This window comes from Calonectris borealis, chromosome 7, assembly GCF_964195595.1.
Source record: "Calonectris borealis chromosome 7, bCalBor7.hap1.2, whole genome shotgun sequence".
NCBI lineage: Eukaryota > Metazoa > Chordata > Aves > Procellariiformes > Procellariidae > Calonectris > Calonectris borealis.
In genome coordinates, this window is record NC_134318.1 from 12,705,098 (window position 1) to 12,731,568 (window position 26,471).

The window sequence follows — 26,471 nt, forward strand, 5'->3', positions numbered from 1 at the left end:
GAACAGCATACTTTTATTAAGTATTCATAACTGTATCAAGGCTGAAGTGCTGTATTTGCTAGATTGTTCTGACTTTAAATCAAGATGCATTCAGAACTGACGTTGATTTTTAAAATATCTTGAATGCTAGTACAGTTTAGAAAATGAACACTATGGTTTTAATGTTTTTTGTTTTGTTTTCTAAATGTGCTGATGCACCTCTCAAAATATTCTCTATACTCTTTAATAATTTTATGGGAAAACACCATGGAGAACTTGTATATTTTCAAGTCAATGTACTTTCATTAAACACACAAAGTCATTGTCATACTTTAAGGCTTGGGTTTTTCCTTTTTCAATATTATAGAAAAATAATTTTAACAAGATTTTTTCCTTTAGAAAGTTGGAAGTAAAATATTAATTATATGAAGACCAATCACCCAAGGTGCTTTCCTAAAGAGTGTCCTTGGAAACCAATTGCTATTTGCACACACATTAATAAAGTGCAAAGCTTTTAAATCTGATTGCTTCAAGTTGAATGTATGGGTCAGTGCCAAACAAATTGATCTCATTCACAGAGCATGGTCTATAGCACACTATAACTCCATTACAATGAAAGGGCTCAATTCAATAAATAAAACACAGATTTTTGAAGTTACCTGACCAGCTCTTTAAATGCTCTGTAGGACTGTATGTGCAAGCTGTGTTATTTATCTGAAACTAAAGCGAGCATGCAGTATTCGAAGAGACTTAGTATTTGACACAGTGTGTGTGAGTTAAAGGCTGCATGTCTGACAAAAGGATCACTGGACTGACAGGACTATCAGTTCTGTCACATGAAACAACATGTGGTCAATGGTGGCAAAGACATACCTGGCAGTATCAAATGAAAGGATGACCTCTTGGGCAAGTTCTTGGTTTGACATTTAGAAGTTCAGTCCCCATTTCAAGTAAACTCAGTAAATTGCTTACTTTGTCTGTACCCCCATGCCCTAGCTGGAAAAAAGGGGACTAATAATCTTCTACCTCCACATTTTATGTACTGTAGGGATAACCATTAGGTACCTGCCTCAACAGAAAGAGATCAACCTTGAAAAGCGATCCTTGAAAAAAAGTTATGAAACTGTATCTTAACAAAACCCTGAACAAGCAGTGAACAAAAACAATGGCAAAACAAGCAAATCCAGGTACAGAAACCTGATTACATTTCCTTCTATGAAAATTTCAGCATGAAGACTTTTCCAGTAACAAGACATTACTGAAAACTAAAACTCTATCAGAAATTTTCTTTATGATACAGAGTTTATGACCTGCCCCACAGAAGATGCTGTCAGAGCTGCTTTTATTCCCTTAGCACTCACATTCCAAAAAACCTGGAAAACTGTCTCCTTTCTCAAGAAGACTAATATGAAGGAATTCTGCACATTACTGTATGCTTCATTAAAACAAAAACCAACAAAACAGGGAGTAAAATCTCTACTGCCTACTGATATACTGCTTTCCAATGGTTGGAGGACAGCACACCAAGCAAACTGCATATCTGACAAGAACTGCAAAGACAAACAGGGCCAACACCTAATGTATCACTCTGGAGAGCACACACTGCCCATCCGAAAAGATGATGTAAGCCCCAACCCACAACAAAGTGCTGCCACTGCCAGCCTGTCTCTTCACTCCATATGTGCAATGCCTTCCAGTCCCCGGTACCTTCGAAGACATCTTCCATACAGTTGCCATTATAAGAATTAGAACATCTCCTTTTATACCTTTAGTTTCTTCTTACTCCCTTTCTCTTCCCAGAGGCCAGAAAGTATTTTAGACCCCTCCTTTCTCACACCCTTCATGGCTCCATACCTATCACCCCATTCTCCCTCTCCCTTCTACCTGCAGACCCTTTAACACATGATTCATATGCACTACCTTGAACCCTCTCCTCTGGTCTTGGTCTAAGTTCTCTTCATTCTGGTTTCTACCTTCTGCACTTCTCTGAAACTGTTCCTACTGACATTAACTTTTCTTAGCCAAACTCTAAAATTGTTACTCTCTTCTCTTTGACTTGCCAGATATTTTTAATACATCTGATCATGTTTCTTTTTGATTAACCTCCTCTTCCCAGTGCTTCTCACCTGTGTTTCCTCCTATGCCACTCCTTCAGCACAGGCTCTCCAGGGGATACTTTCTCTGATATTCTTCAGGTTCCCGAGGACGTTCCCACACTCATTCACTCTGTAATGTCCCCTCATTATGCTAACTTCATCTAGCAAGCAAACTAGCAAAAAATCCACTGCCATTCACATGCTGATGAGTCTTGATCTATTTCTCTGTGACGCATTTTTCGTACTCTGTTCAGTCCAAATTGTTAGCCTGCTTTCTGAATACCCTCATAAGCTTTGTGTGGACAATGAGATTTCTCAACCCTCTCCCTTCAGGGAAAGGAAATCCTTTTTCTCAGTCAAAATGGACAGTCAGAACATCAGACCTGCCAGACTACAGTCCAAGTGTCAGCTTTGACTCTTACTTCTTTCAAAGTCTCTCAACCAGCGTAAGCCCAAAATCTCACAGATTTGTTGGACATAACCTTTCTAATAAACAGTTCTTGTAATGTTAAAACTCCTTTCCCAGCTCTGATGACATTACACATTGATTACTACAAAGTTCATCTTTCTGACCTTAAGAATTGCAAGTTCCTCTCATATCTCGCTGAAACTTCTGCTACAAAGAGGATCTCTAACCACTTGCTTTGATCATTTCACTCATCTCTTCACATTGCTTCAATAGCTCCCTTCTTATCTGCCACATCAAAGATATGTTAACTACCTTCACTTCCAACACCATACACTTTTTACTCCAATCTTCCAGGTTACCTCTAATTCATCATCAAGATTTTGGCCTTGGTGTCAACCTTCTTCACCTACCCCTATTTATAAAAAAATTTCCACAAATATCTTTAAATTCCCTTATATCTTCTTTTCAAACCACTAATTTCTAAGATCCTGGTATGAAGATGCTGTTTCTGTCATTGAACAACATTCATCATCAATCCCTTTTACTCGCCAGATAGCTCTATCACCTGTTGCACACTGTAAATTCCTCAGGGACACACATTCATACTGCACCTAGTAAAACAACATCCCAATTCATAGCTAGGCACTTGAGTATAACAAGCATACTAGTTATAACAACAGCAGTACTAACAATAGCAGTAGGAAAAATAATTATTAGCATAGGACTATACTCTCTTTTCAAAATTCTTAAATCCTTGCTAATTTTTAAGGTACTTGCCACCCTCCAAGGTACAAAGATAAATAAAGGAACTGACACATGATGCTTTATGCTGATGATATACTACTCTATTCGCTTGACATAGAACACACTCTGCCTGAGGAAAAGACAATCTTATTGCACAGTTACTGCACTGTCTCAAGTTGTAAGCTTAATTTAATCAGATTTATCTGCTTGTCCTTGATGAAAAAAGTTCCCAAATATTTCTTCCCTTACATTTCCAGAGAGTTCCCATGAGCTTCTATTTTGTTTTTTTCTTTTTTTTTTTTTTTTTTTGAGCTCTACACTTTGAACCGTTATGGGTATAGCATTCAGCATTGTCTCCTACACACTGGGCAGCGCTGCATCAACAAAGCTAACCCTTACACCTATGCTGTGCACTGCCTGCCCAACATAGAAATATCTTAAGAGAAACAGAGCATCAGTGCTAGGACACCTTGCTTGGGATTAATCTTCCCAAACCAAGGTAAATCTTGCCCAAGCTTTTATCTCACATACAGACAGCACTATACTGTATGCTGCAAGCAATTAGTGAAGGCTTAAATCATTTTCCAAATTAGTTTGAAACTAAAAATAAGTCTTGGGTAAATATAATTTTATTTCACCTACTAAAAGTGATTAAATACCTCCTGTGAAAAGATGCAAAGCAGGTGTAAATTATTATTAGCAATTACTACTCATCCCTTCTAAAGATAAACGGTCATCTTCTAGAACCTCTGAAACAACTAATGAAATAAGTCAGTGATTTTCTTAATCCAGAACACCAGGTCTAAAAGTGCATTTTAGGGGAGAGTTGATTGACCAACTGTGCAAAGCCCTGTACTCCAAGTCAATCCTTGTGGTCAGAGACACTTTGCGTCCATGGAAAAAGTCAATCTGTAGCTATGGTGTGTACACACTGGTGTTGAAGGTTCAAAAATTAAATGCATAATAATTGCAGTATGTATTTTATAATCTTCAAAGTCAAGTTGCCCTAGCACAGTAAGCTGAACAATTCACTGAATTTATATGAAAAAGTAAAACTGGAAGATGACAAATAGCTTTTGTATGGCTATTACTTTTTTTGATTTTTATAAGGCAAACACATTTTCTCATGTACTGCTTCTACGTGTCTTACAATAGGCAAACACGGGTATAGTGACGAAATGCAAATGCAGGAGCATATTTTAAAATTAATCATCCATAATTAATTAGTAAGCTCTACTTTCTGGTAGATTATACCTAAATTGCAGAAAATTATCCTTGCTGGGAATGATAAAGTCATCTGCAGATTTGCAGTATTTTAGAGAAACATTTTGCATATATTTATGTATTATAATGACCACAGATATATCAGAGTATTTAATTTAATGTTCCACTACATTAAAAATATGTATATATATAATATTTTTCTTTAAATTGCACAGTATTCCAGAAGTCAGTTGAACAATCTGAAGTAAAATAATTCGGAAAAAACAGCCATGAAGGAGTAGATGAAGTTGGGGTTAGTTTTTGGCAGCCTTGGTTTTTTATTGCTCACTGGAGAGTTGTCCAGCTCTTGCAACAGCCAATACTAGATGCTATTAAAGACAGTACTAAAGAAGCTGAACTGTATGTGGCCCAATACAACATTTCTGTGTTTTCAAGTCATTAATAGCTCCTCTTCCTTCAAAAAAACCCCTCAGCCCCTCCTAGCCCCAGTTAGAATTCCCCCAATCTTGAGGTTAAATCTGTGCGGAGAGCTACTTCTGGAACTGACTGTGTTAACGTGGGGTTACACTGGAGGGAGAAACCCATGAACCTCGACACGGCGCTACAGCAACACCAACTCCTGCCTCCAGGACATGAATGTCAGTCTCTGCATCCCATTGCCTTCCACTGTACGGACATGTCAGCTTTTTCAGGGCCCTCCCATGTGAACAGGCTCACCTACACTGTGCTGTTCAGCTTCCATATTTAACAGCGAGATTGAAGAAAGATAAAACATAATGGATGAGAAAATTAACAAAGAGAATGAAATAAAGAAAATTAATTAATGAAAAACAACAAAAAATGAAAACTAATGAAGCTTACGAGACAATTAAAAGTTAATTTAAAATATTTCAACAATTTTGTCGGACCAATATTTGACACAGTTTCCTTTAAACCTGGCATTCTTACTTGTGGACAGCAGCAAAATTTTTAGGAATTGAGTCATGTTTTAGCAACTGAACACCTACAATGAAAGAAGGACCCAAAAGTACACTGAGGATTAAGCGTTTGGAGCAAGAGGAATGCCCAGTTCCTGTACATACAGATTTGACAACATCTAAAAATAAATGATCCCCTGTGCATAAGTGCCCAGTCATCAGATTCAAAACATGAGCTGAAAAAACTAGTTTCTTCAGACCAGACACATTATTACTGACATTGAGGGACTTAGTAAGGCTGCTGGTAAAACTGTTTCTAGACTCATAAGGACTTTGTGTAACTCTTGCCAATGTATTCAATTTCCATAATTTTTTTCTCAATTGACCCACAAAGCCTCACAAAACTGCTATCAGTTATAGTTAGAGATGTACACAATTGGATGTAAGCCTCATGTTCCTCATGATTTCAACGTTCAGGTTCAAAATCTGATGCAACATTACTATAGTTGAGTCAAACAAAAAAGATTTCTAAAATTATTGTCACTTAAACATACCTGCAGTAGTAAAAGGAATGTCATTTACATGAAGCTATGTAAGCAATTCATAAAGTCATTTATTCATCAAATTATGATTTTTTTTTTTTCCTCTTCACAGTGCCTACAAATCTATTACAACATATGTAAATGATTGTTTCAAACATATTCTCACAGTGATCCAATAGCTTGGATTAATCATTGTGAAACAAAATGTGGGAGGGTTTGTGTTTTGGGGGGTTTTTTGGCCCAATGGAAAGAAACCTGCTTCTCAGCCAATTTATCCCAAAATGGGAGGCTTTGTTTTCAGTTAGGTTTTAGCAGTTTAATGAGGTTTGCTTGGGTTTTAATTATAATTATTATTCTCTTTAAGCACAAAGAGTCTTACTAAATTGCAAATGTCAAAAATAGCAGACAAGATTTTAGCTCAGACGAAGAAATAGAAAACCAGAGAAGGATTTAGAAAAAATAAGGCCGGTATAATTTAACTTGAACTATTGAAAGAAGAAACTATTATTTCTACAGTTCTGTTACCAGCACTCACAAATCACTACCAGCTCTTTAAACAAAGAAATTGCCTTCTAAAACCAGAAGAGGTATAATATTTTTTTCCCAAAATTATTCACCGATATTTCAAGATGTTTATAAACTATATATAAAACAGAGATACGGACTAATATGCTGAACATTTGCAACATAAATAAAAGAGATATGTATGCCAATATGAAATGCCAAGTGCCAGAAAATTAGTATTAAACTTTTTTTTCCTGTTAAATTCTGAAAAGTAAAGGTCTTTGCTTCCTATGAAAAACCATTTCATACAATTGCTTGTGGGTGCAGACTGTTCAAGATATCATAAATAATTCTTGCAGCTCCAGTCAAGTAATAGCATGTCACCAACTGCAGAAGGGAAAAAGAGAAGGCTGGAGCATTGTTCACAACTGGGAGTGCTCTGGGAGTAAGGTACTCGGCATCCTCAATGACTAGGAATGAAGGAACGCCACAAATCAGTGTGAAATGATCCCAAGAGCAGAATATCTATATTTTTTTTAAAGCACCAGTCAGAACATTTGACATGAACTAGGGTAAAAGAGAAACAGAGAGCAGTCTTTGCTTTCCAGTGAGGACACAGAGGTGACTACATAAACAGGGCAGAGATAAATTACAACTGTTTAACAAACTTAATATTATTCTGGAAGTTTATCGCTTCAGTTCAAATTGGAATTGCAGGGATTCAGATAACCCTGCTGAATGATACAGAGTTTCAGCAATAATTTTTAATGCAATTAATCTGCTCTCTTTTATTATTAAATGATTTTTTTAAACTTGTTTACTATACTAGGCATGCAGAGAGTTCTGCTTTCAGCTAGTATGCTGCAGTGATATGCATATATACTTGCAACCTTATTGCAGTAAACTTACTAGCTTACAGGTAAGATAGACTCACAAGTAAGGATATCATTTTCAAAGATGCACCTAAACAGAAACATTTGGCACTTCAGTGAAGTTGCCAAAAAAACAAATAGCACTGAGTTAAAGGTTTTGTAAAGCCAAGAATTCCTTCTCTTTTCAAATCAATAATCACATGCAGCTGTGTTACAGCCTCCATTTTACTGGTTTTCAGAAGTAAAGGTAATAATACTGGAAAGTAGGATGGCTGAAGTCTATAAAGCAACTGAATCACCTATGGTTTTCAAGAACCATAGGTTCTTTAAAATCTTATTAAAATACATATCCCAAACAAACTGTATGTGTTCTGTGAAGAAGAAAAAAACCAAACCCTCCACAGTCAACAGTTACTGCACATCTGCAACAGGAAACTTGAGAAACACTAAACTACAAGATCTCTGCCTCCTCTTCAAATATGTTCTATACAAAATGCACAAAGTCTGAATTTATTCACACAACAAACGTTTCCTGATATGTCTTCAGAAGGACCCCTGGGTCATCTAGAACATCCTTCAAACTAGTTCAGGAAAGACTGCTAGACTAAGTTACCGAAGTGTTTTATCTAGTGAACTCTTGAACAGCCTGAAGAACGATGCTTCACTGACCTCTCTTGCCAAGTGCTCACATTGTCTAATTGACCTCCCTGTTAGAAAGCATTCCCTGTTTATCTTCAGGTCATTACTTGCTGGTAGACCACCCATTATCACCTTAAATAATTCCTCCTTCTCTCTTGTTTCTTCTCAAGTATTTGTCAGTTATATTCCCTTCCGCAGGCTGTATATAGCATGTTCCTGAGACCTGTCTTCATAGGTCATGCTCTCCTATCCTTTTATCATTTCTGTCACCTTTCTTTGAACCGTTTTCCATGTATTCATGTCACTATGCAGTGTAGAGACCTTAATGATAAAAGCAATCCATACAAATATACCTCTACTTGCAACAAAAAAAAATGTATCCATTGGTAAGTGGAAGAGGCAGGTGAAACCCGGCTGTTGCAAAGAGGGAGCCTTTTGAGTCTCAGATCCTGTGTCTGGGCCAAAGAGACTAACAGAATAGCTAAAAGTAATAAATCTCCTTCCCATTTCTGAATTACTAGTTTTTTCTTCTTTTCTTTCTATATATTGCCTTGCAAGGAGATCACATAGTCTTCAAAATATAAAATCATTTTTGCTGTTACATGCATACCTGTTACAATTGAGACTGGTTTTGCATATAAACTGAACAATGGCACCAAGCCAAATATATCAGGGATTTTTGCAGGTAGAGAAGGGAACATTTTTCTCAAAATGGTTAAGGAGGGACACACTTTCTTTAGATTAGGTTTGCTTTAATCCCAAAGTGACCTTTTAATGCAAAACCTAGCGTAGCTAACATTTTATAAATGCATTTACCTTCCGTTTTCTGAATAAAGGCTGATTCCATGTTTATACCTATACCATTGAAAAGATTTTTTTTTTCTTTCTCCCTCTCTCTATTCTTACAGTCAAAGCCATTTTATAGTAGAATAATAAACCTTGAAAACATATGAAATTACAGTAATTTCTGCTGTAGTAAGTTTGACACATGACAGAACCAGGCATTGAGGATGCTAAGCCAGTAAAGTGAAAATTATGCCTAAGCAAAAACTAAAGAAATAATCCTAAAATTGAGTTCTTCTAGGATTTAGAAATTTTTTCACGTATGAGATGTCAGAGTTCCCTAACTCCATGCATCCAAAGTCAGATGAGATCTCTCTGGCCCACCCAAGAGATGATAATCGAGGCTGAAATCTGGATCCGTATTTTTAGCAGGAAAAATGTATCACTTGCAATATTGAAACAGGCAAAATAAATCTTGTACCAGCTTCCAATGACTGATGTCTATGACTTGCGCTAAGAAAAATTTGTTAAAATCATTCATATCAAGGTTCACAATCCAGGCACTGTCCAAGTCTCTTATTTTTGCTCTGCATTCCACAGAAGGGTTTGTGTGCAACACCTGGTCTTTATGAAGATACGTTATTAGTCAATGGACTTTAATAAGATCTAGTTGAAGTTTTTGAGACATTTTTCCCCTGCTACAAAATATCAACTCAGCAAAACTGAAAAATCTTAATAAGAAACCACTTTTTCACATGGAATATGCCATTTAGTCGCCATCACGGAAACATGGTGGGATGAGTCTCACGATTGGAGTGCTGCAATGGATGGCTATAAGCTCTTCAGAAGGGTCAGGTGAGGAAGGAGAGGCAGTGGGGTAGCCCTGTATGTTAGGGAGTGCTTCGACTGTCTAGAGCTCAATGGTAGTGATGACAAGGTCGAGTGCTTGTGGGTAAGGATGAGGGGGAAGGCCAACAAGGCAGATATCCTGCTGGGAGTCTGTTATAGACCACCTAGCCAGGATGAGGAGGCAGACAAAATATTCTACAAGAGGCTGGCAGAAGTCTCCCAGTCGCTAGCCCTTGTTCTCGTGGGGGACTTCAACTTTCCAGACGTCTGCTGGAAATACCACACGGCGGAGAGGAAACAGTTGAGGAGGTTCCTGGAGTGTGTGGAGGATAACTTCCTGACGCAGCTGGTAAGCAAGCCCACTAGGGGAGGTGCCTCGCTTGACCTGCTGTTCACAAACCAAGAAGGACTGGTGGGAGATGTGGTGGTCGGAGGCCAGCTTGGGCTTAGCGACCATGAAATGGAAGAATTCTCGATACTTGGTGAAGTAAAGAGGGGGGCCAGCAAAACCGCTACCATGGACTTCTGGAGGGCAGACTTTGGCCTGCTCAGGACACTGGTCGAGAAGGTCCCTTGGGGGACAGTCCTGAAGGGCAAAGGGGTCCAGGAAGGCTGGACGTTCTTCAAGAAGGAAGTCTTAAAGGCGCAGGAGAGGGCTGTCCCCATGTGCCGCAAGAAGAACAGGCGGGGAAGACGACCGGCCTGGCTGAACGGGGAGCTCTGGCTGGGACTCAGGGAAAAAAGGAGAGTTTATCACTTGTGGAAGAAGGGGCAGGCAACTCAAGAAGAGTACAGGGATCTCGTTAGGTCATGCAGAGAGGAAATTAGAAAGGCAAAAGCCCGGCTAGAACTCAACCTGGCCACTGTTGTGAGAGACAACAAAAAATGCTTTTACAAGTATATTAATGACAAAAGGAGAGCCAAGGAGAATCTCCATCCTCTATTGGATGCGGGGGGGGAACGTTGCCACCAAGGACGAGGATAAGGCTGAGGTACTCAATGCCTTCTTTGCCTCAGTCTTTAATAGTCAGAGCAGTTATCCTCAGGGTATTCAGCCCCCTGAGCTGGAAGACAAGGACGATGAGCAGGGTAAACCCCCCATAATCCAAGAGGAAGAAATTAATGACCTGCTATGCGACCTGGACGTTCACAAGTCTATGGGGCCGGATGGGATCCACCCGAGGGTACTGAGGGAGCTGGCGGAGGAGCTTGCCGAGCCGCTCTCCATCATTTACCAGCAGTCCTGGTTAACTGGGGAGGTCCCAGACGACTGGAGGCTTGCCAATGTGACGCCCACCTACAAGAAGGGCCGGAAGGAGGATCCAGGGAACTACAGGCTGGTCAGCCTGACCTCGGTGCCGAGGAAGATCATGGAGCAGTTTGTTTTGAGGGCGCTCACGAGCCATGTCCGGGACAACCAGGGGATCAGGCCCAGCCAGCACGGGTTCATGGAAGGCAGGTCCTGCTTGACCAACCTGATCTCCTTCTGTGACCAGGTGACCTGCCTCATGGATGAGGGAAAGGCTGTGGATGTGGTCTACCTGGACTTCCTAAAGCCTTTGACACTGTCTCCCACAGCATTCTCCTAGAGAATCTGGCGGCTCACGGCTTAGACAGGTGCACTCTTCACTGGGTAAAAAACTGGCTGGACGGCCGAGCCCAGAGAGTTGTGGTGAACCGAGTTAAATCCAGCTGGCGGCCGGTCACGAGCGCTGTTCCCCAGGACTCAGTTTTGGGGCCGGTCCTGTTCAATATCTTTATCAATGACCTGGACGAGGGGATCGAGTGCTCCCTCAGTCAGTTTGCAGACGACACCAAGTTGGGCAGGAGTGTTGATCTGCTGGAGGGTAGGAAGGCTCTGCAGAAGGACCTGGACAGGCTGGATCGATGGGCTGAGGCCAATTGTATGAGGTTCAACAAGGCCAAGTGCCGGGTCCTGCACTTGGGCCACAACAACCCCAGGCAACGCTACAGGCTTGGGGAAGAGTGGCTGGAAAGCTGCCCCGAGGAAAAGGACCTGGGGGTGCTGGTTGACAGCCGGCTGAACATGAGCCGGCAGTGTGCCTGGGTGGCCAAGAAGGCCAATGGCATCCTGGCCTGTATTAGAAATAGTGTGGCCAGCAGGACTAGGGAGGTGATCGTGCCCCTGTACTCGGCGCTGGCGAGGCCGCACCTCGAATCCTGTGTTCAGTTTTGGGCCCCTCACTACAAGGAGGACACGGAGGTGCTGGAGCATGTCCAGAGGAGGGCAACAAAGCTGGTGAAGGGTCTGGAGCACAAGTCTTATGAGGAGCGGCTGAGGGAACTGGGGTTGTTTAGCCTGGAGAAGAGGAGGCTGAGGGGAGACCTCATCGCGCTCTACAACTGCCTGAAAGGAGGTTGTAGCGAGGTGGGTGTTGGTCTCTTCTCCCAAGTAACAAGCGATAGGATGAGAGGAAATGGCCTCAAGCTGCACCAAGGGAGATTTAGGCTGGACATTAGGAGAAATTTCTTTACTGAAAGAGTGGTCAGGCTTTGGAACAGGCTGCCCAGTGAAGTGGTGGAGTCACCATCCCTGGAAGTATTTAAAAGACGTGTAGATGAGGCGCTTAGGGACATGGTGTAGTGGGTATGGTGGTGTTGGGTTGACAGTTGGACTTGATGATTTTAGAGGTCTTTTCCAACCTTAATGATTCTATGATTCTATGATGTATTTCTGTAAATTATGTAAGAATATGTATTTCATTTAAGCTGAAAGTTGTTATCCCAGACTGTCTGAAATTGTGCTGTAGATAATTAGTTGCACTTATTGACTGAGATATTGAGGAATCACAGTTATAACTCTCCACGAAATGTAAGCCCGACCTCCGCTAGCGAAGGATTCTTCCCTACACCGTGCACCTCACATCTCAAGCCTTTTGAGAGTTCCTCTCTAAGATTTAAATTTTCTTTTATAAAGCTTTTCTGAATCAATCAAGATTCAATATAGGAAGATTGCCAAATATATTACTTTTCATTTCTGCCCACAGTTAAACTCCTGCAGGGATCTGGAAATATATCAAAATCATTAGCCTTAATGCCTATAATACACACTGCTTTAAGGTGAAGTGAGTAATAAAACAGTTTAATACATTAGCCCCTACATTTGAGAGACCTGAAGGGTCCTGACAGTACACGCACGTAATTCTTACAAACATTTCTGGAACCTTGTGTACTGAAGGGGGACAGACTTTCTATCCAGCGTGGGTCTGAATAAAACACATATGTTGATTTCTTTTTAATACCTGGTTTGGATACTTTGTTAGGACTCACTGGAATACTAAGCAATGTGTATTTTTGCTGGAGGCCTACCATAAAGCAAGTAAAACCACTGACTGAGCTGTGTATAGCTTACTACACTTTGAGGACAAGTACTCCCTCATTCCTCTGCTGAAAATCCCTGTGTATGCACAAACACGAATAGAATTTTTCCCTGTGCTTAGTCTTTCCCAAGCTACCCATTTGCCTCATTTATTTATGACAAAATTTACCCTATTAATTTAAAAATCACCCATGAACATAAATGTAGAGAATTTACTTATGCTGATATGATAAAAAAACTTAATGAGCTAATTTAAGTTGATTTTTTTTTTAATTTAGCAGGCTTTGATGCAGCAAAACTGATAATTGGAAACAGGTGTCATCCACATTTTAATTTTTTGGTTCAGTTTTATCCCTGGTTAGTTAAAAAAGAATTTAAAAAACCCTATTTCATTGCCAAATTCTTAGCTAATGAATACACGTAAACTTATATTGAGGATCCAACTCTCATTCTCAACTCTGACATATAAAGCACTGTGAAATAATTCATTATTTAATATTAAAAAAGCTGGATAAAACTAATTAATGACAAAAATTAGCCCACAGCACAACATTAATTACAAGTTTGCCCAACAGCTACCTCCCTGTCCTAATTAGACTCGTTGATTTCAAGAAACCATTAAGAAAAAGAGACAAACATATAATTTCTACTTCTTACTTGATAAAAACACTGTGATTCAGCTTTCAAACATCAGTAACATGCCCTTTTAACATGAATTTGGAGATTTCCACAGTAAAGACAACTCTCCCAGGTACATTATGTTTCATTTCTAATAGCCTATAGTAGATTTTCTGGTAACTTGTAGACAGTGGTAGAAATCCAGGTCAAAAGTATTGGTATGGAAGACAATCAGAAAAAAAGAATTGCCCCATAGAGCTGTATATTGTATTGAAAGTGCCCATCTGGCCCATGCCGTCCCGTTTGCATTAACCACAAAGGATGCATTTCATGGAGTACCTGATATTTCAATTCTCCAACACTAGAGTCTGACAATCCTATCTGACATTTACCAACCAGCATTGTCAAAATCTACCACTTCAGAAAACGTGGCAAGGTATCACATAAGTCATCATATATGTTCCTGAAATGTTGATGGTAAGAACAACTGTGCACTGACCTCATTAATAAAAGTCTGGGCTCCCCGTGGGCTTAGGAGTAAGATAGCCCTTCGCAACGTGTCCCGATAGCGGTTCAGCTCTTCTGTTTTCATGGTAGTGAAAAGGTTGGCAAAGACTCTGCTGATGTTCCTGTCCACTTTTTGTAATGATACATCAAGTCCCAGTCTTGAGGCCTGATCGAGAAATCCCTGCAGTCCACGTATATCTGTAACACAGGAGGGAAAAGAAGGAAGGAAAAAAAAAAGAAAGAAAGAAAGAAAGAAAAGAAAAGAAAAGAAAAAAAAAAACCACTGCATCAACCTTCGCCAACTAGGCAAGCATCACTAATTAGGTGGAAAAAGACTTTTTTCCTGCGGTGCTGTCAGAAGAGTATTCCACACAGCCACCTTCCACAGCTCCCTTTCATAGCCAATGCCAGCAGGGAAACGCCATCAATTGCCTTTCCCCAGAGGTCTCTGAATGACTCTTAGGAAGAGCCAATTCATGTGTTTGGGTGGCTGTGGATACCTCCTCAAAAGCTCAAGGCCACAGGGCTTAACACTGCACAAACAAAAAGACAATCCCCACCCCAACAATATCACAATCTAAATGCATAAATCCAGGAACAGATAAATAAGTAAGGGGATAAATCACTCATCCCTAAACTTCTTTCCTTCTACCTCAACCTTATATCTCTTACATAAGATCACGCCTGTTTTTTCCATTAAACACTTACAATATCCAAATATACACAGCCCTCCTTTTGACCTCTTTTTTTCCCCTCTTTCCCTGCTATAAATAACCTACCTAACCAGAGGTTTACCATTAACCTGTAAACCTATGAAACAGTACACAAAGCCCCAAACTATTTGGATATACTATAGTGTAAAAAAATTAGCAAGCAAACCCCTTCAAAACATGTTCCTTTGAGCTCTGTCACTCAACTTCAGGCTGATTGAAAAAATATATTTTCCTAATCACATTTGTTAGGACATTAACATGGAGGAACACACATTTTATATTTTTTTCATGATGAATCTGCTGGCTCAAACTGTACTCTGTCTTCATGATTCTCAGCATTTTTCTACAATAAATGTCTGAGTTTTTATTTTGCAGTGAAATTTAGAGCAATAAAAAGGTCAGAGCTTATATTGAACCAGGTTGCTTTCAAAATTAACAGTGACTTGATCACAGCTGTACCACGTCATTAGGAGCCCTTAATTCTGTCTGAAACACATATAACTTGCCTTGAATAAGAAAGTATTTAACACTTTTTTCTCACATTCATTTCTCACACTTTTATCATCAAATTTCAGCTCATGAGTGAAGCCAAATGGTGTAAGTTAGAGTACATTTATTGTTCTCATAATAAAACTTGCTCTTCAGAAAACTTTGCTATAACTCTAATGATCTCTATAAACTAGATTGTAACAGCTGGTGGGTTTATTTAAACCCTGGAAGTAACCAACTTCTAATGAAATTCTAAGTATCAATACCACACACACTGCTAAAGTCGGAGGACTGAAAACCCGTCTGATTCAAGTCAGTAGGATTCCTTGCTGCCCCATCTGGGTGGGCTCTTAGACCACCACCAATCTTGGTCTTGCATGGCCACAGAATATACACATGAACTTCTTTTTTCTCCCCCTAAAAAACGTTGTATGAAACCTGATACAAGTAACACCTTGCGAGGATACACCAGTTAAAGAATTTAAATCATGTACAAGTGCAATATATTAGAGTCAACAAGATAACTAGCAAACATTAGATCCAAAAGAAAAGCACTGAACGTTACACCTTGAGTAGCTTTGTACTCCTATCCAAACATGGGAATGCTTGTTAATGTGATTAATTCAGCTTCAGAAAACAGCCAAATTACAGAGAAACATCAGAAAGGAATGGAAATTAAACTGGGGATGTGCCAACCACAGCAGACTCTTTACTGCCTTTTTAACTTGGGTTTAGTTGATATGATCATCCCTCCCAGCCAACCCCACCATCAGGAAAGGTGAACTCATGAGGGTTTTGCTGGTGACTTAGGCTAGTCTGTAGCAGTTTTATCACACTGTCAAATACGTGCTAGACTTGCTTACTGTCTAAAATCCTGAGTCACTGAGGAAAGGAAGGGGTTTATTGTTATGCAGGCATTTCTGGGAAATGCCAGAAGACTTTAGCACCTGTAAAACTGTTAAATATTGCAGGTGTGTTGAAATAATGACAGTGACAAACAACTATTGTTTACAGGTTAGAGTATTTTATTGAAGTTGTCAAGCTAAGTTTGGATTTTGCTAATTTAAATTCAGTAAGCTAGCATTCATTACTATACCTATGCTCACTTTATGGATCTGTGATACATGAAACACAAAGATTTTTCTTTTAATGATATTTGGTCCTTCAAAATTACTGCAGTGCTTGACAAGCAGCAAGAAAGTTCCCTTTTTTATAGTTTAGTAATGACTTGACTTTTTGTGCAAGCATCTAAAGTTATCACTGCACAAAGGAAAGCTGCTTACAAAAGATTAACCGTGCCGATATTGCTCTAGGTTTTTTGCCTTATGTTTTCAGCTGACCTGCTGAACTACTGGTTACAAATATTGTTGTAGACCAGTGCAAAATACTTGATGCACATGGCAAGACTATTTGGACTTGGAAGAGCATTTTGTGTTCCCTTACAAATTTCCGCCCCCCCCCCCCCCCCCCGGCCCCCCCCCCAAGGAAAACAGGCTATTTCCCAGTTTGAAAAATGGAAGGATTCAGATTTTTTCCAGCTTGAGAACAAAGCAAAATTTGAGACGGAAGAGGCTGTCCAAGCTCAAATGTACAAGCACAGTCTGTCAGTTTTTCACAGATATAAGTGAATGTGAATTTATTCAGTGTTGGCAATCAGAAAGAACTGCATGGCTCTATCTTCCTGAATGCTGACATGCCTGTTCCTACGTGACACTGGGGAGGAGGAGAAGGCTTGGTGGGAATTCAGAGGTGAAAGTGGAAACTGAAGAGCAGTTTTTTTCGGAGGTGACTGACTAATTTTAGGTGCCTACATAATGGGATCTTTTTTCACTAACAATTATTTGCAATCATCACCAAGAGGGCAATCATTTCTTAAAACGTATCAGTACATAAATACACAAACACATGCACATATGTAGGAGCATCTGTTTATAAATCATAATGAATTAGGCTCAGTTTTATTTTATCTGACATATCACACAAGAAAGTGAGCTTGATGCCCTCATTTTTTTTCCTCCATTTTCCATCCATGCAACATAAAAAAACTGAGCTTTGTTCCATGGCAGCGCAAACAGAAATATTCATAGAAACAGTTATGAATTTCTTTTCACTTCTCATGATTTAGGACAGTTAATCCTTCGTTTTCTTCAGGACTAAAAGGAGTCTTATAAAATTCACATATAATTGAATAAAAATAAAGGATTCTATAAATGCTTTTGTCTGTTAAAATACATGTGCTTTCTATCTCTTGTAGTCTTAACAATGACTTTTTATTAAAAAATTCAGATTCTAATATTACTTATTCTGAACTATTACTAATAAAATAATTCCTTGTGCCCATTTATTTCATGCTTTATAGGAAAAGTATAGCAATCCAAACTCCATCATAGTCAAACACTTCTGTCTAGAACATCTGACAAATGAAAGACCAATTTGCCGTAACTCCACAACCTACAGCTATCTCTACCTTCAGTTTCCCAATTAGTTACTTTTGCTCAGGTGTAGCCTACATTCAACCACAAAAATCACACTGTACGATTTGAATTATCTAATTGCCCACCTGATTTGTGCATGATCAACATGCAGAATTTCAGAGACAATATTTGAAAATTTCTCTTTCGAGAACATCAGTTTCTTGAAGATCATGCGACAGCTGTACTCCAGAAGGAAAATGACACTGTACAAAATGCACTCAGGTGAGCATTTCTCATAAAAGTGGTCTGTAAAACCATATAATATTTGGTTATGTTTACGATACTCTAGTGTCAACCACAATCCTGTGAAATTAGCAGGTTGGAATTGGAACTAACTCACTAGAGCTTCATAAGAAAAGCGAACTTCTTATGAACTTTGTGTCTCTTCTGTTACATCTGGCTCGAGAGAGAATCTCTGTGGCTGAAAGCCTTCTTCCTAACACTGACAGATGTACAATATGTTCAGGTCTGACAACAGAAGAAGGAGACAATTTCAGGGATAACTATTACAAGGAGGGAAGGAAAGCCTTGATGCACTACTAAGATATTCATTCTGTCACTGTGACTGCAAAACTAATGCTTGCCATAAATAAAAGGCTTTATTGTACTATAAGGAATAATGAAATGTATCATTTCCTGCTAGAGGTTAGGCTGGTCACTGTGCTGGTTGACTGGAACACAAGCATAAAAGAATAGTACTAAATATGGCATAAGCTACCTGTATGTAAAGCTTATTGTCATTTACAAAGTAATTCATTTTTATTATATTATCTATAATCTTGTTTATATAAAAAAAGTTCACAGAGCCTACCATAGCATTCATCTTTCACACATTTACAGGATCTGATTCTTGGCCTTGACGCAAGCAGCTTTAAGCTATTGGTTTTGTGTGAAACAGCTGTGTGGTTGGGCACAGCTGGCCTTTAAGGACAGCTCATTGTAGAACGGAATTTCCAGGAGGTAAAGAGCAGTATATTGTCTTTTCAACACCAGTTTCTAACCCCACTTGACAGAAATAGAGGCATCACATGGCTAGGAAACATTTTACTTTGGGTAGCAAACAGCTGGAAGCAAACTGAAGTACCAAGCTGGAGCTAAAGGCAAGGCTAAAGAAGCACCAAGAAATAATTTCACACCCTTTCATTCTTGTCCATCACCAAGTAAATTCTGGGAGGACTGAAGTATCGTCACCAAGCTCTATTTTCAAATTACATACACCAATCCTTTCACTTGTACATTTCTAAGAAGGAAAAGTAAATAAGTGTGAAAAACAATGAGATCAGGCAGGAAACACTGAGCTTTTGAGTTTTCTCATTTGAAATTCTCATTACATGCTGATTGTAGGCTCTACACTTCACACTTTTTTCTTCCAGTGTTAGTTTTATTTGAGTGTTATTTTGGTGATATATTTAAAGTAGTAAGAAGAGTGTCAAGGAGACTTGGATAGTTTCATTATTTTAGTATTTATACACTTGTAAAAAAATATATTAACCTTTTCCAACATTTTGGGAACAATATCAAGGCATTTTTCCTTATACTTAAGCTCCAAGAGAAGACAAAAATGACTATTTCTTACCTTTAATACAAAGATACTCTGCTTTATTGTAGGTTTGTCTCTCTTGACTGCAAATTGGACAGAATACTTCCCATTTCTTTTTTCATTTCTTAAGACAGTATAAAATACACATTCTAGGATTCACTGATTTGGAAGATAACCTATAAGCACCTTGAAACAGGTTTCCTAAACCACTTCAGTTTCATGGATTTCATTCATTTTATTTTACAAGGGCTATTGTCCCTCATTTTTGCAACTGCAAATGGTTTACATAAGAAATAAGGGATAATAAGACGCACATTCTGATGATTAGACTCCTGCTGCATTTTAAGTTTTCTGAATGAATGATTTTGAATACCATCTTTGGGTCCTTGCTACAGATAATAACCTACTTGAAGGTTTTGAATATACTCTAGTATTTTAGAAAACTGAAAGTGGACATACTTAAGAAGGAGCTCTTATTCTTAAGTTAATAAATAACAAAATTCTCTTCTTTCAAACAATAGAGGAAAGATTACTATTTATGCTTTCAAAAGGGAATTATTTTGTCCAAATCATCTAGAAGAATTAGACTTTGAGCAAGCACTGAAATTTTCAACCTAAAATACTCACAATATGATTTCAACTGCTCAAATAAAGTGGTTAGACTAGAAACTATAATAACAAAGTCTGTTACGATAGATATGACTACGTTAATATTTGAATGTAAATGCTTATTGGATCCAAGTGCAAATGTGAAATGATATTAGTAAGGTATATTTTCTACTTTTATAATTTTTTTTTTCCCCCTGTTCCTACAATCCGTCTCCAAGCATGTAACATCGCTCTCCATCTATCACATTTCCTTGCGTGTCTCTGCCTGCGATATTCCCATGACCACTGCTAAGATAATTGCTATCAGCCAGGTAATTTTTCTACAAATATTGGAACTCACAATTTCAAAACAATACCTGTGATTTAGTCATCTTATTCCTAACGAGGTTTCACTTCAAAAACTTTCTGCTAAAAAAATCTTTGCCTTCTTGCATGTTTTTAGGTACACCAGAGCTCAAAGAAACACCTCTGCAATTATACCCCATTTTCTGTTCTTTTTTTTTTTTTTTTAAGAAATTAAGGAAGTCAGTAACTAGGCAATAGTTATTATAGCAAGTACATATAATAGCAAGTACAATAAATTTATGAATTAAATTAGATTTTTTTATTATTCAGTTCACATAAGATAATAACCTGTACCAGATGAGACCAGACGAGAAATTCTGCCAAGCTCCATAACCTCTCTGATAAACAGAGCAAAACAGGAGCAATCGTGCAGTGATACTTGCCTCTAACATTCTCCCAACAATTCACAGTTTGCAGTGCAGGGAATTCCTCAGGCAGGTGAGGTTTCTGTGCATTTCTATGCACCACAGAGGTGCATTTCTGCATTGTAACCCTCAATGGCTTTCTCCTTCATAGAACAGCACAGTTTCCCTTTAAGCCCATGTAAACTATAAGCATCCAGATCACCTTCAGCATTTTAACTTGGGAATTTTCAGGATCACATTGGACTCTCCTTTCCCCTTTTTACACCTTTCTCTCCTGGATAGTTCTACTAACATCAGTCAAACACAAAGCAACGCACCAGTGCCTGCGCTGCCTGACCAGCCAGGCACTGCATAATGCCATTCAGACCTAGAAGCTGCATAACCTCTTCTCAAAGAGATGAGAGAAAAGCAAGAAATCAGAGATTTCTGGAAAGAATAAAGCAGGCGATCAGAAATGTAATCTTTGAAAAATACATTTGAAAAAAATGTTTTGCCATTTAAATCTAGATCATAGGTTGACATTTGACCACCTTCCTGTAGAAACTGAAAATCTTACCACATATGTTTTGATACAAGCATCAGAATTAATCAAATGCAAAGGTCTACTCAGAACCCATTATGATATCAAAGGCTGAAGCCTGTATAATGGCTGCAGAAAATTTTTTATTGGGCAGTTATACTGCCTACATCGAGTTTGTTATCAGGTTTTTAAATATGAAAGGGACTTTGAATAGAGATAATTCATAGGTATTGGTGATTTTCACTCCTGAACAGATGGGAAAGGGACAGAACACACCATAAAGCCAGATGTGTTGCATGCACAAACAGAGGTTTTCAGATTCAACCTATCATAGAAGGCAGACATCACTATTAAAAATATTAAAAAGTTACTCTGCACAACTGATGCTTCATACCTGAAACAGGTGATCCAGTCTGAAGGTAACTGGAGCTTCCCAGGAGGCCCAGAAGCACAAAAGCCTTTTAAAGGCTACAATAGCCTTTTCACATTTAGCATGAAAGGTCAACTACAGGTCTCTCCTGCTGGATTTTAGCACTTAGCGTTCAAAAGCACAAGGGAAAACACCTCAGGAAATTCATTACTGTTGGAAAAAATGTGGACATATGCTACAATTGATTTTAAAAGGGAATTCACTGAAGAACTAGTATTTTTATTCAAATCATCCATTTAATTCTTCCAGGTGCAATAATTGCCAATGGTTTGCCCAACGGTAAACCACTCAAATGAGCTGTAATAGCTTCTCATCTCACTACTGCTGTTAATACGTTAAAGTACTTTTAAAGACACTATGCAGTGTTATTGCTGTATCTTACGAGACAAAAATAGATGTATTGACAGAAACTATGCTTTTGCTGACATATATCCTAAGTTTAAACAGCAGATTTCTTTCACCTAAATTAATTTTAATTACTGCCTTAAATTACTGAGCCTAATATTTGTTATGGCTGAGTACAAGCATTCTAAACATCCATCCACCAGTACATTAGGAAAATATATCTTTCTTCTTTTGGAGGGTTGAGATGCACCTTCCTGAAGCCCTGTTATTTTACATTAACATCTGAATTAATAATGTCCGTTTAGGATGTTTGGACTATTAGCCTGTCTGACTGTTTAGAAGTTGTTACTGTATTGTAAGTTTTTTTATCGTACTTTGACATATGATGTCCTTCATAAATAAGACCAGTAACCCTAAAGTAGGATAAACAAATGCAAATAAGCGCATCGTGAAACAAACCAAATGTGCAAAGGGAATGCCTTACATAGAGAGGTAAAAGGTATCTCTTTTCATTCAGAGAAAACCAGAAGTCACCTGAGAATTTGATAGAGATTCATTTTATATGTGTGTATAGCCAAGCATCCAGCAAAAAGAAGGTAGAAGCACATCCCTTTGGTTTTAATGGACCACAGGGCGAGTCTCCCATTTGTTTAAATATTGCACATTCCGATCTCAAGAGAGACTGCAATAAAATTACTGCAGATAAATAAATCAAATTCCCACTTGAGGAAAGGCTACTGGCAGGAAGACCTTATTCTCTTATATGTGTAACAATAATTATTGCTTGCATTTATACAACACCTTTCAGCTAAGGATCTCAATGTACTTTATAAACACCTGTACAGTATAATAAAGTATACACTATAAACATACATTACAGGAGCTAGTTGCTGTTATACCTGCTTAACTACATGTCAGCAAATAATAATTCAACTCTCTGTTGAAGCAACTTTCTCCCATTGGAGTATTTCTGTAGGTTCAAGTAAAAGTCAGGTGCCCTGGGCATACAAGTAGCAGAAAGGCTGTCAGAGCTGCCAGCTCTCACGTTGTCGTCATCATCTAGGGATGGAGTCCTCTTCACTGAGGAAACAGGAATTCTCTTTAAGGTTACTATTTCTCAACCAGTCTCAGATTTTGGATAATCAAGTCCTTACTGATATTAATTCTGTACTGTCTCAAATATTCTACACTGAGAAATCTAGATGTCACTTTGGCAGATGCCACAAGTGGTACAAGGTGGTACAGGAGCATTGAATCCACACCTTGTCTTGACCTTTATCACCATTAGTACAGTGCACTCTGACCTAGTCAGCACCAGGCTGCAATTATCAGTAAGGCTCTGTGTCATCACACCACGTGCACCATGCGGATGCCAGCTCATGTGGAACCTGAGCATGGCACTGAGCTGCACAGAGCTCACCTGCCCTGGCAAGCCCATCCTGAACTACTTGGACAATATTTGGTCACCTGCTGGCAAGCTAAGGACAATGGTGTACATTTTAGCTCAGAACTCAGGAAGGACTCTCTGGCCAATCTTTATTTTACTTAAGTGATGTCCATCAGGTTGTAATGAGGATGGTGGTATCTGAAGTTTAACTTCCTTGGCTAGCTGTTTGACTCACAAAGTACATTTTCATATAGACAGTGAATTCAGAAAATTAGAAAAATTATATATCCTTCTTTAATTTCCTACTTTTTTTAAAGCCCATTTTTGCAATACAGCCTCCATAAAACTCTGCACAAAAGTGCAAAAGGATATAAAAATCAATTATAGACTCTTCTGTTCTCCAGTGTTTTCTGTTGAAAGCAAGATGAGAAGGATCCCTACTGAGATAACAAATTTCTTGGCAGGGGTGAGAGGGAGTTGAAAACAAAATCTAAGTTCATGTCACATATAATGACCGTCAATTAGTCCTTCTTGTAGGAGTATGCCAATAACAAACAAACAGAAAAAAATCAGTTGCCAATTATTCATTTGCATTATAACAACTACTTTTAGTATGATGGCTAATACAAGTACTCCATTCCCTAACAGCAGAACTCTGATCCCAGAGGGGAAAGGAAAAAAAGAAAAAAAAAAAAAAAACCACCCCAAAACAAACAAACACAAAACACCACACAAAAACAACATGCTAGAGAATAAAAACATGAATCTCCTTATACTTTGTCATCAGCTAAAACCTCCTCAGGCATCCCTTTGTTAGCTCCATGCTTTCGGAAAATAATGAGAAATGATTACTGAAAAGACAACTGGTAGCTCTGAGGTGGTACACTGTACCAAGATTAGTGCCAAAAATTCTCCACTCATCATATTGCAAACAAAAGTAACACATTTTAACAGACTGAAAAATGAGATGGTTTAGGCCTTAGTCCTACAAACATTCAAGTGTGTATTTAGCTTTGTGTGAGGAAACTCAGTGCCAAGTCTCCTCCCACGTACAAAATCTCTCAACGTATGAATAAGTGTTCACATAGCTACTACACACTGTGATTTACCCTATGATGATAATCAAGATAAACACTTCAAATGCGAAGAACACACTTCCACCTTCCCGGATGTGAAGCCCTTCTTCCTTAAAACAGCAATAAAAACCAAGCAAAAAGCTTCACATCTTTTTAACTAATCCTCCTGTGCCACCCTCCTCTTCAAACTACAACCCTAATATTTTAATAGCTTGTGCCCATGACTGAATACGTGGCTTTTGAGAAGGCACCGTAAACTTGCTCTTGAAAATCATGCCTATGATTTGTTTCATATGTGCCCGGACACAAGAGCAATTACCCAGGTTTCGCTGAAGCACTTCATTTTAAAATTAACAACCGTCTGTAACAATAGCTTTTCTTCTTCTCTTTGTATACTTCTATAGAGCAACAGCAAAGAGAAATATTTACAGGCTTTGGAAAATAACGTCTCCTCATTAAAAACTCAGCTATAGAAAAGGATAATGGGAAAATGGGCGTATAATGTTACAAAGAGTTTTCTGACTCCATTAGCATGTCCCACACAAATTTAATTAAAATACCTTGATTTGGATAAAAGCAGCCAAGTACAGTATGAGAGTCCTTTGTTGACTAGTCATAACCATCCCCGGTTTGGCAGCAGAGTAAATCTCAAAAAAAATTCCAGTCGCAACTAACCACAAAGTTATTTTGGAATCTACACTCAGAGGTACCTAAGTGCTTGGGCAAGGGAAACAAAACTTCACGTTCAAAAGCAAGAAGTATTCAGGGTTTTCAGTTTACTTCAGCGACATTAGACGTTTTTATTTGCATATTTATAAAATTGGGGGTTATTGTAGCATCTCCTTTACATATATTTATGAGTAAATTAAGCAAGGCAACTATATGCCTCAGTAAATTTAAATTGAGATTTGATTGTGGGACTCATTGAGACAAAGCTTCAATGCAGCTCCCTCAAAATCTGACAAGCTTTTATCTACCGATTACAGCCACTAATATGAAGGCCAGTTAGGAAGTCCAATATACCCTAAGGTTAATATTTGAATGAAGAGGTCTATTTCCCCACCCCACGCCCCCCAACTAATTAACTTAATTCCTTAGCTAATGTCTTCTAATTTACTGGAAAGGAATTAAGCAATTCTGAATGTCACCTGGAAAAAAATTGTCATTAGAAAAGGCTGTGAAGAACATCTCTGGCCAAGCAGCACCATGCAGGTACTGATATCTTTGGTGGCAAATCTGCACATCTTAATATAGTTCAGAGAAGCAGCCACTGTGCTAATTTCAGTTACTTTAAATAAAGCAATGGCTTGGAAGAGGACAAGATGATGTGTCAGAAAGGATAGGATAATATGTTACTGCTGGGCATCCAAAAATCCATCAATCAGGTAAGGACAAGATTTTAACGTAATTACTGACTTCTTATTTTTCTGTTCTTGTGGAATAGCTGGAGAGGGGAAAACAGAAACCTCTTCTTAAGAAAAGATTACATTACTACAATGCAGTGGAAGGAAAATGTAAAAGACTAAAAATATAACTAGTAAATTCACATTACTTTTATGTATTCCAATTCCTGAGAAAAAAAATGAATCTGCCGAGTTCATGAGAACAATTTCACCATGTGATGTTTTAGTATAAAGGCATGGAAAGTCTGTTTGAACTCTAGATGAACCAGCTGCAGGTTTTCAGATTAACATACAGAGTTTTTATTTTTATCATTATCATTTATTCTGCTGCTCACTCCAGGTAGAATCAATCCCAGGTTTTTATTCCTGGGACACAACACATCAAGCTCTGCCTCTTTATAGCTTTAAGATAACTTCCTCATACTGCAATTAATCATAAAATGACCAGATAAAGACTAACATTTCTCATTCTACTAGCTCATTCATGCACCGAGCATAGCTAATGCCTCTTTTACTTGTCTTAAGGTTTGAGTTTAATCATCATGATAATCATAGATCTTTGATGCTACATATGTTCAAGCACTTCTGTGTCTGAAATATATTTGGTTAACATAATTATTAACTTGGGGGGCAGGGGAACGGTAAGAGACTTCTTGTCAGGAGAACGTGACCCAGATCTCCGAAAGACCACTTAAGAATGCCAGGTGGAAATCTTTGAAAAGCAAAATAACTCTGAGTGATTTTCTTCAGCT

General features: G+C 38.5%; 1 protein-coding gene across 2 annotated transcripts in view; it reads right to left on the reverse strand.

Annotated features, from left to right (window-relative positions):
* Positions 1–26,471, reverse strand: part of GRID1 (glutamate ionotropic receptor delta type subunit 1) — a 542,454-nt gene that overhangs the window by 227,800 nt on the left and 288,183 nt on the right. For both annotated transcript variants that reach the window (XM_075154298.1, XM_075154299.1), the window contains exon 4: positions 14,016–14,221. In XM_075154298.1, the coding sequence (XP_075010399.1) occupies positions 14,016–14,221 (206 nt within the window). The remainder of the gene's footprint in view (positions 1–14,015; positions 14,222–26,471) is intronic.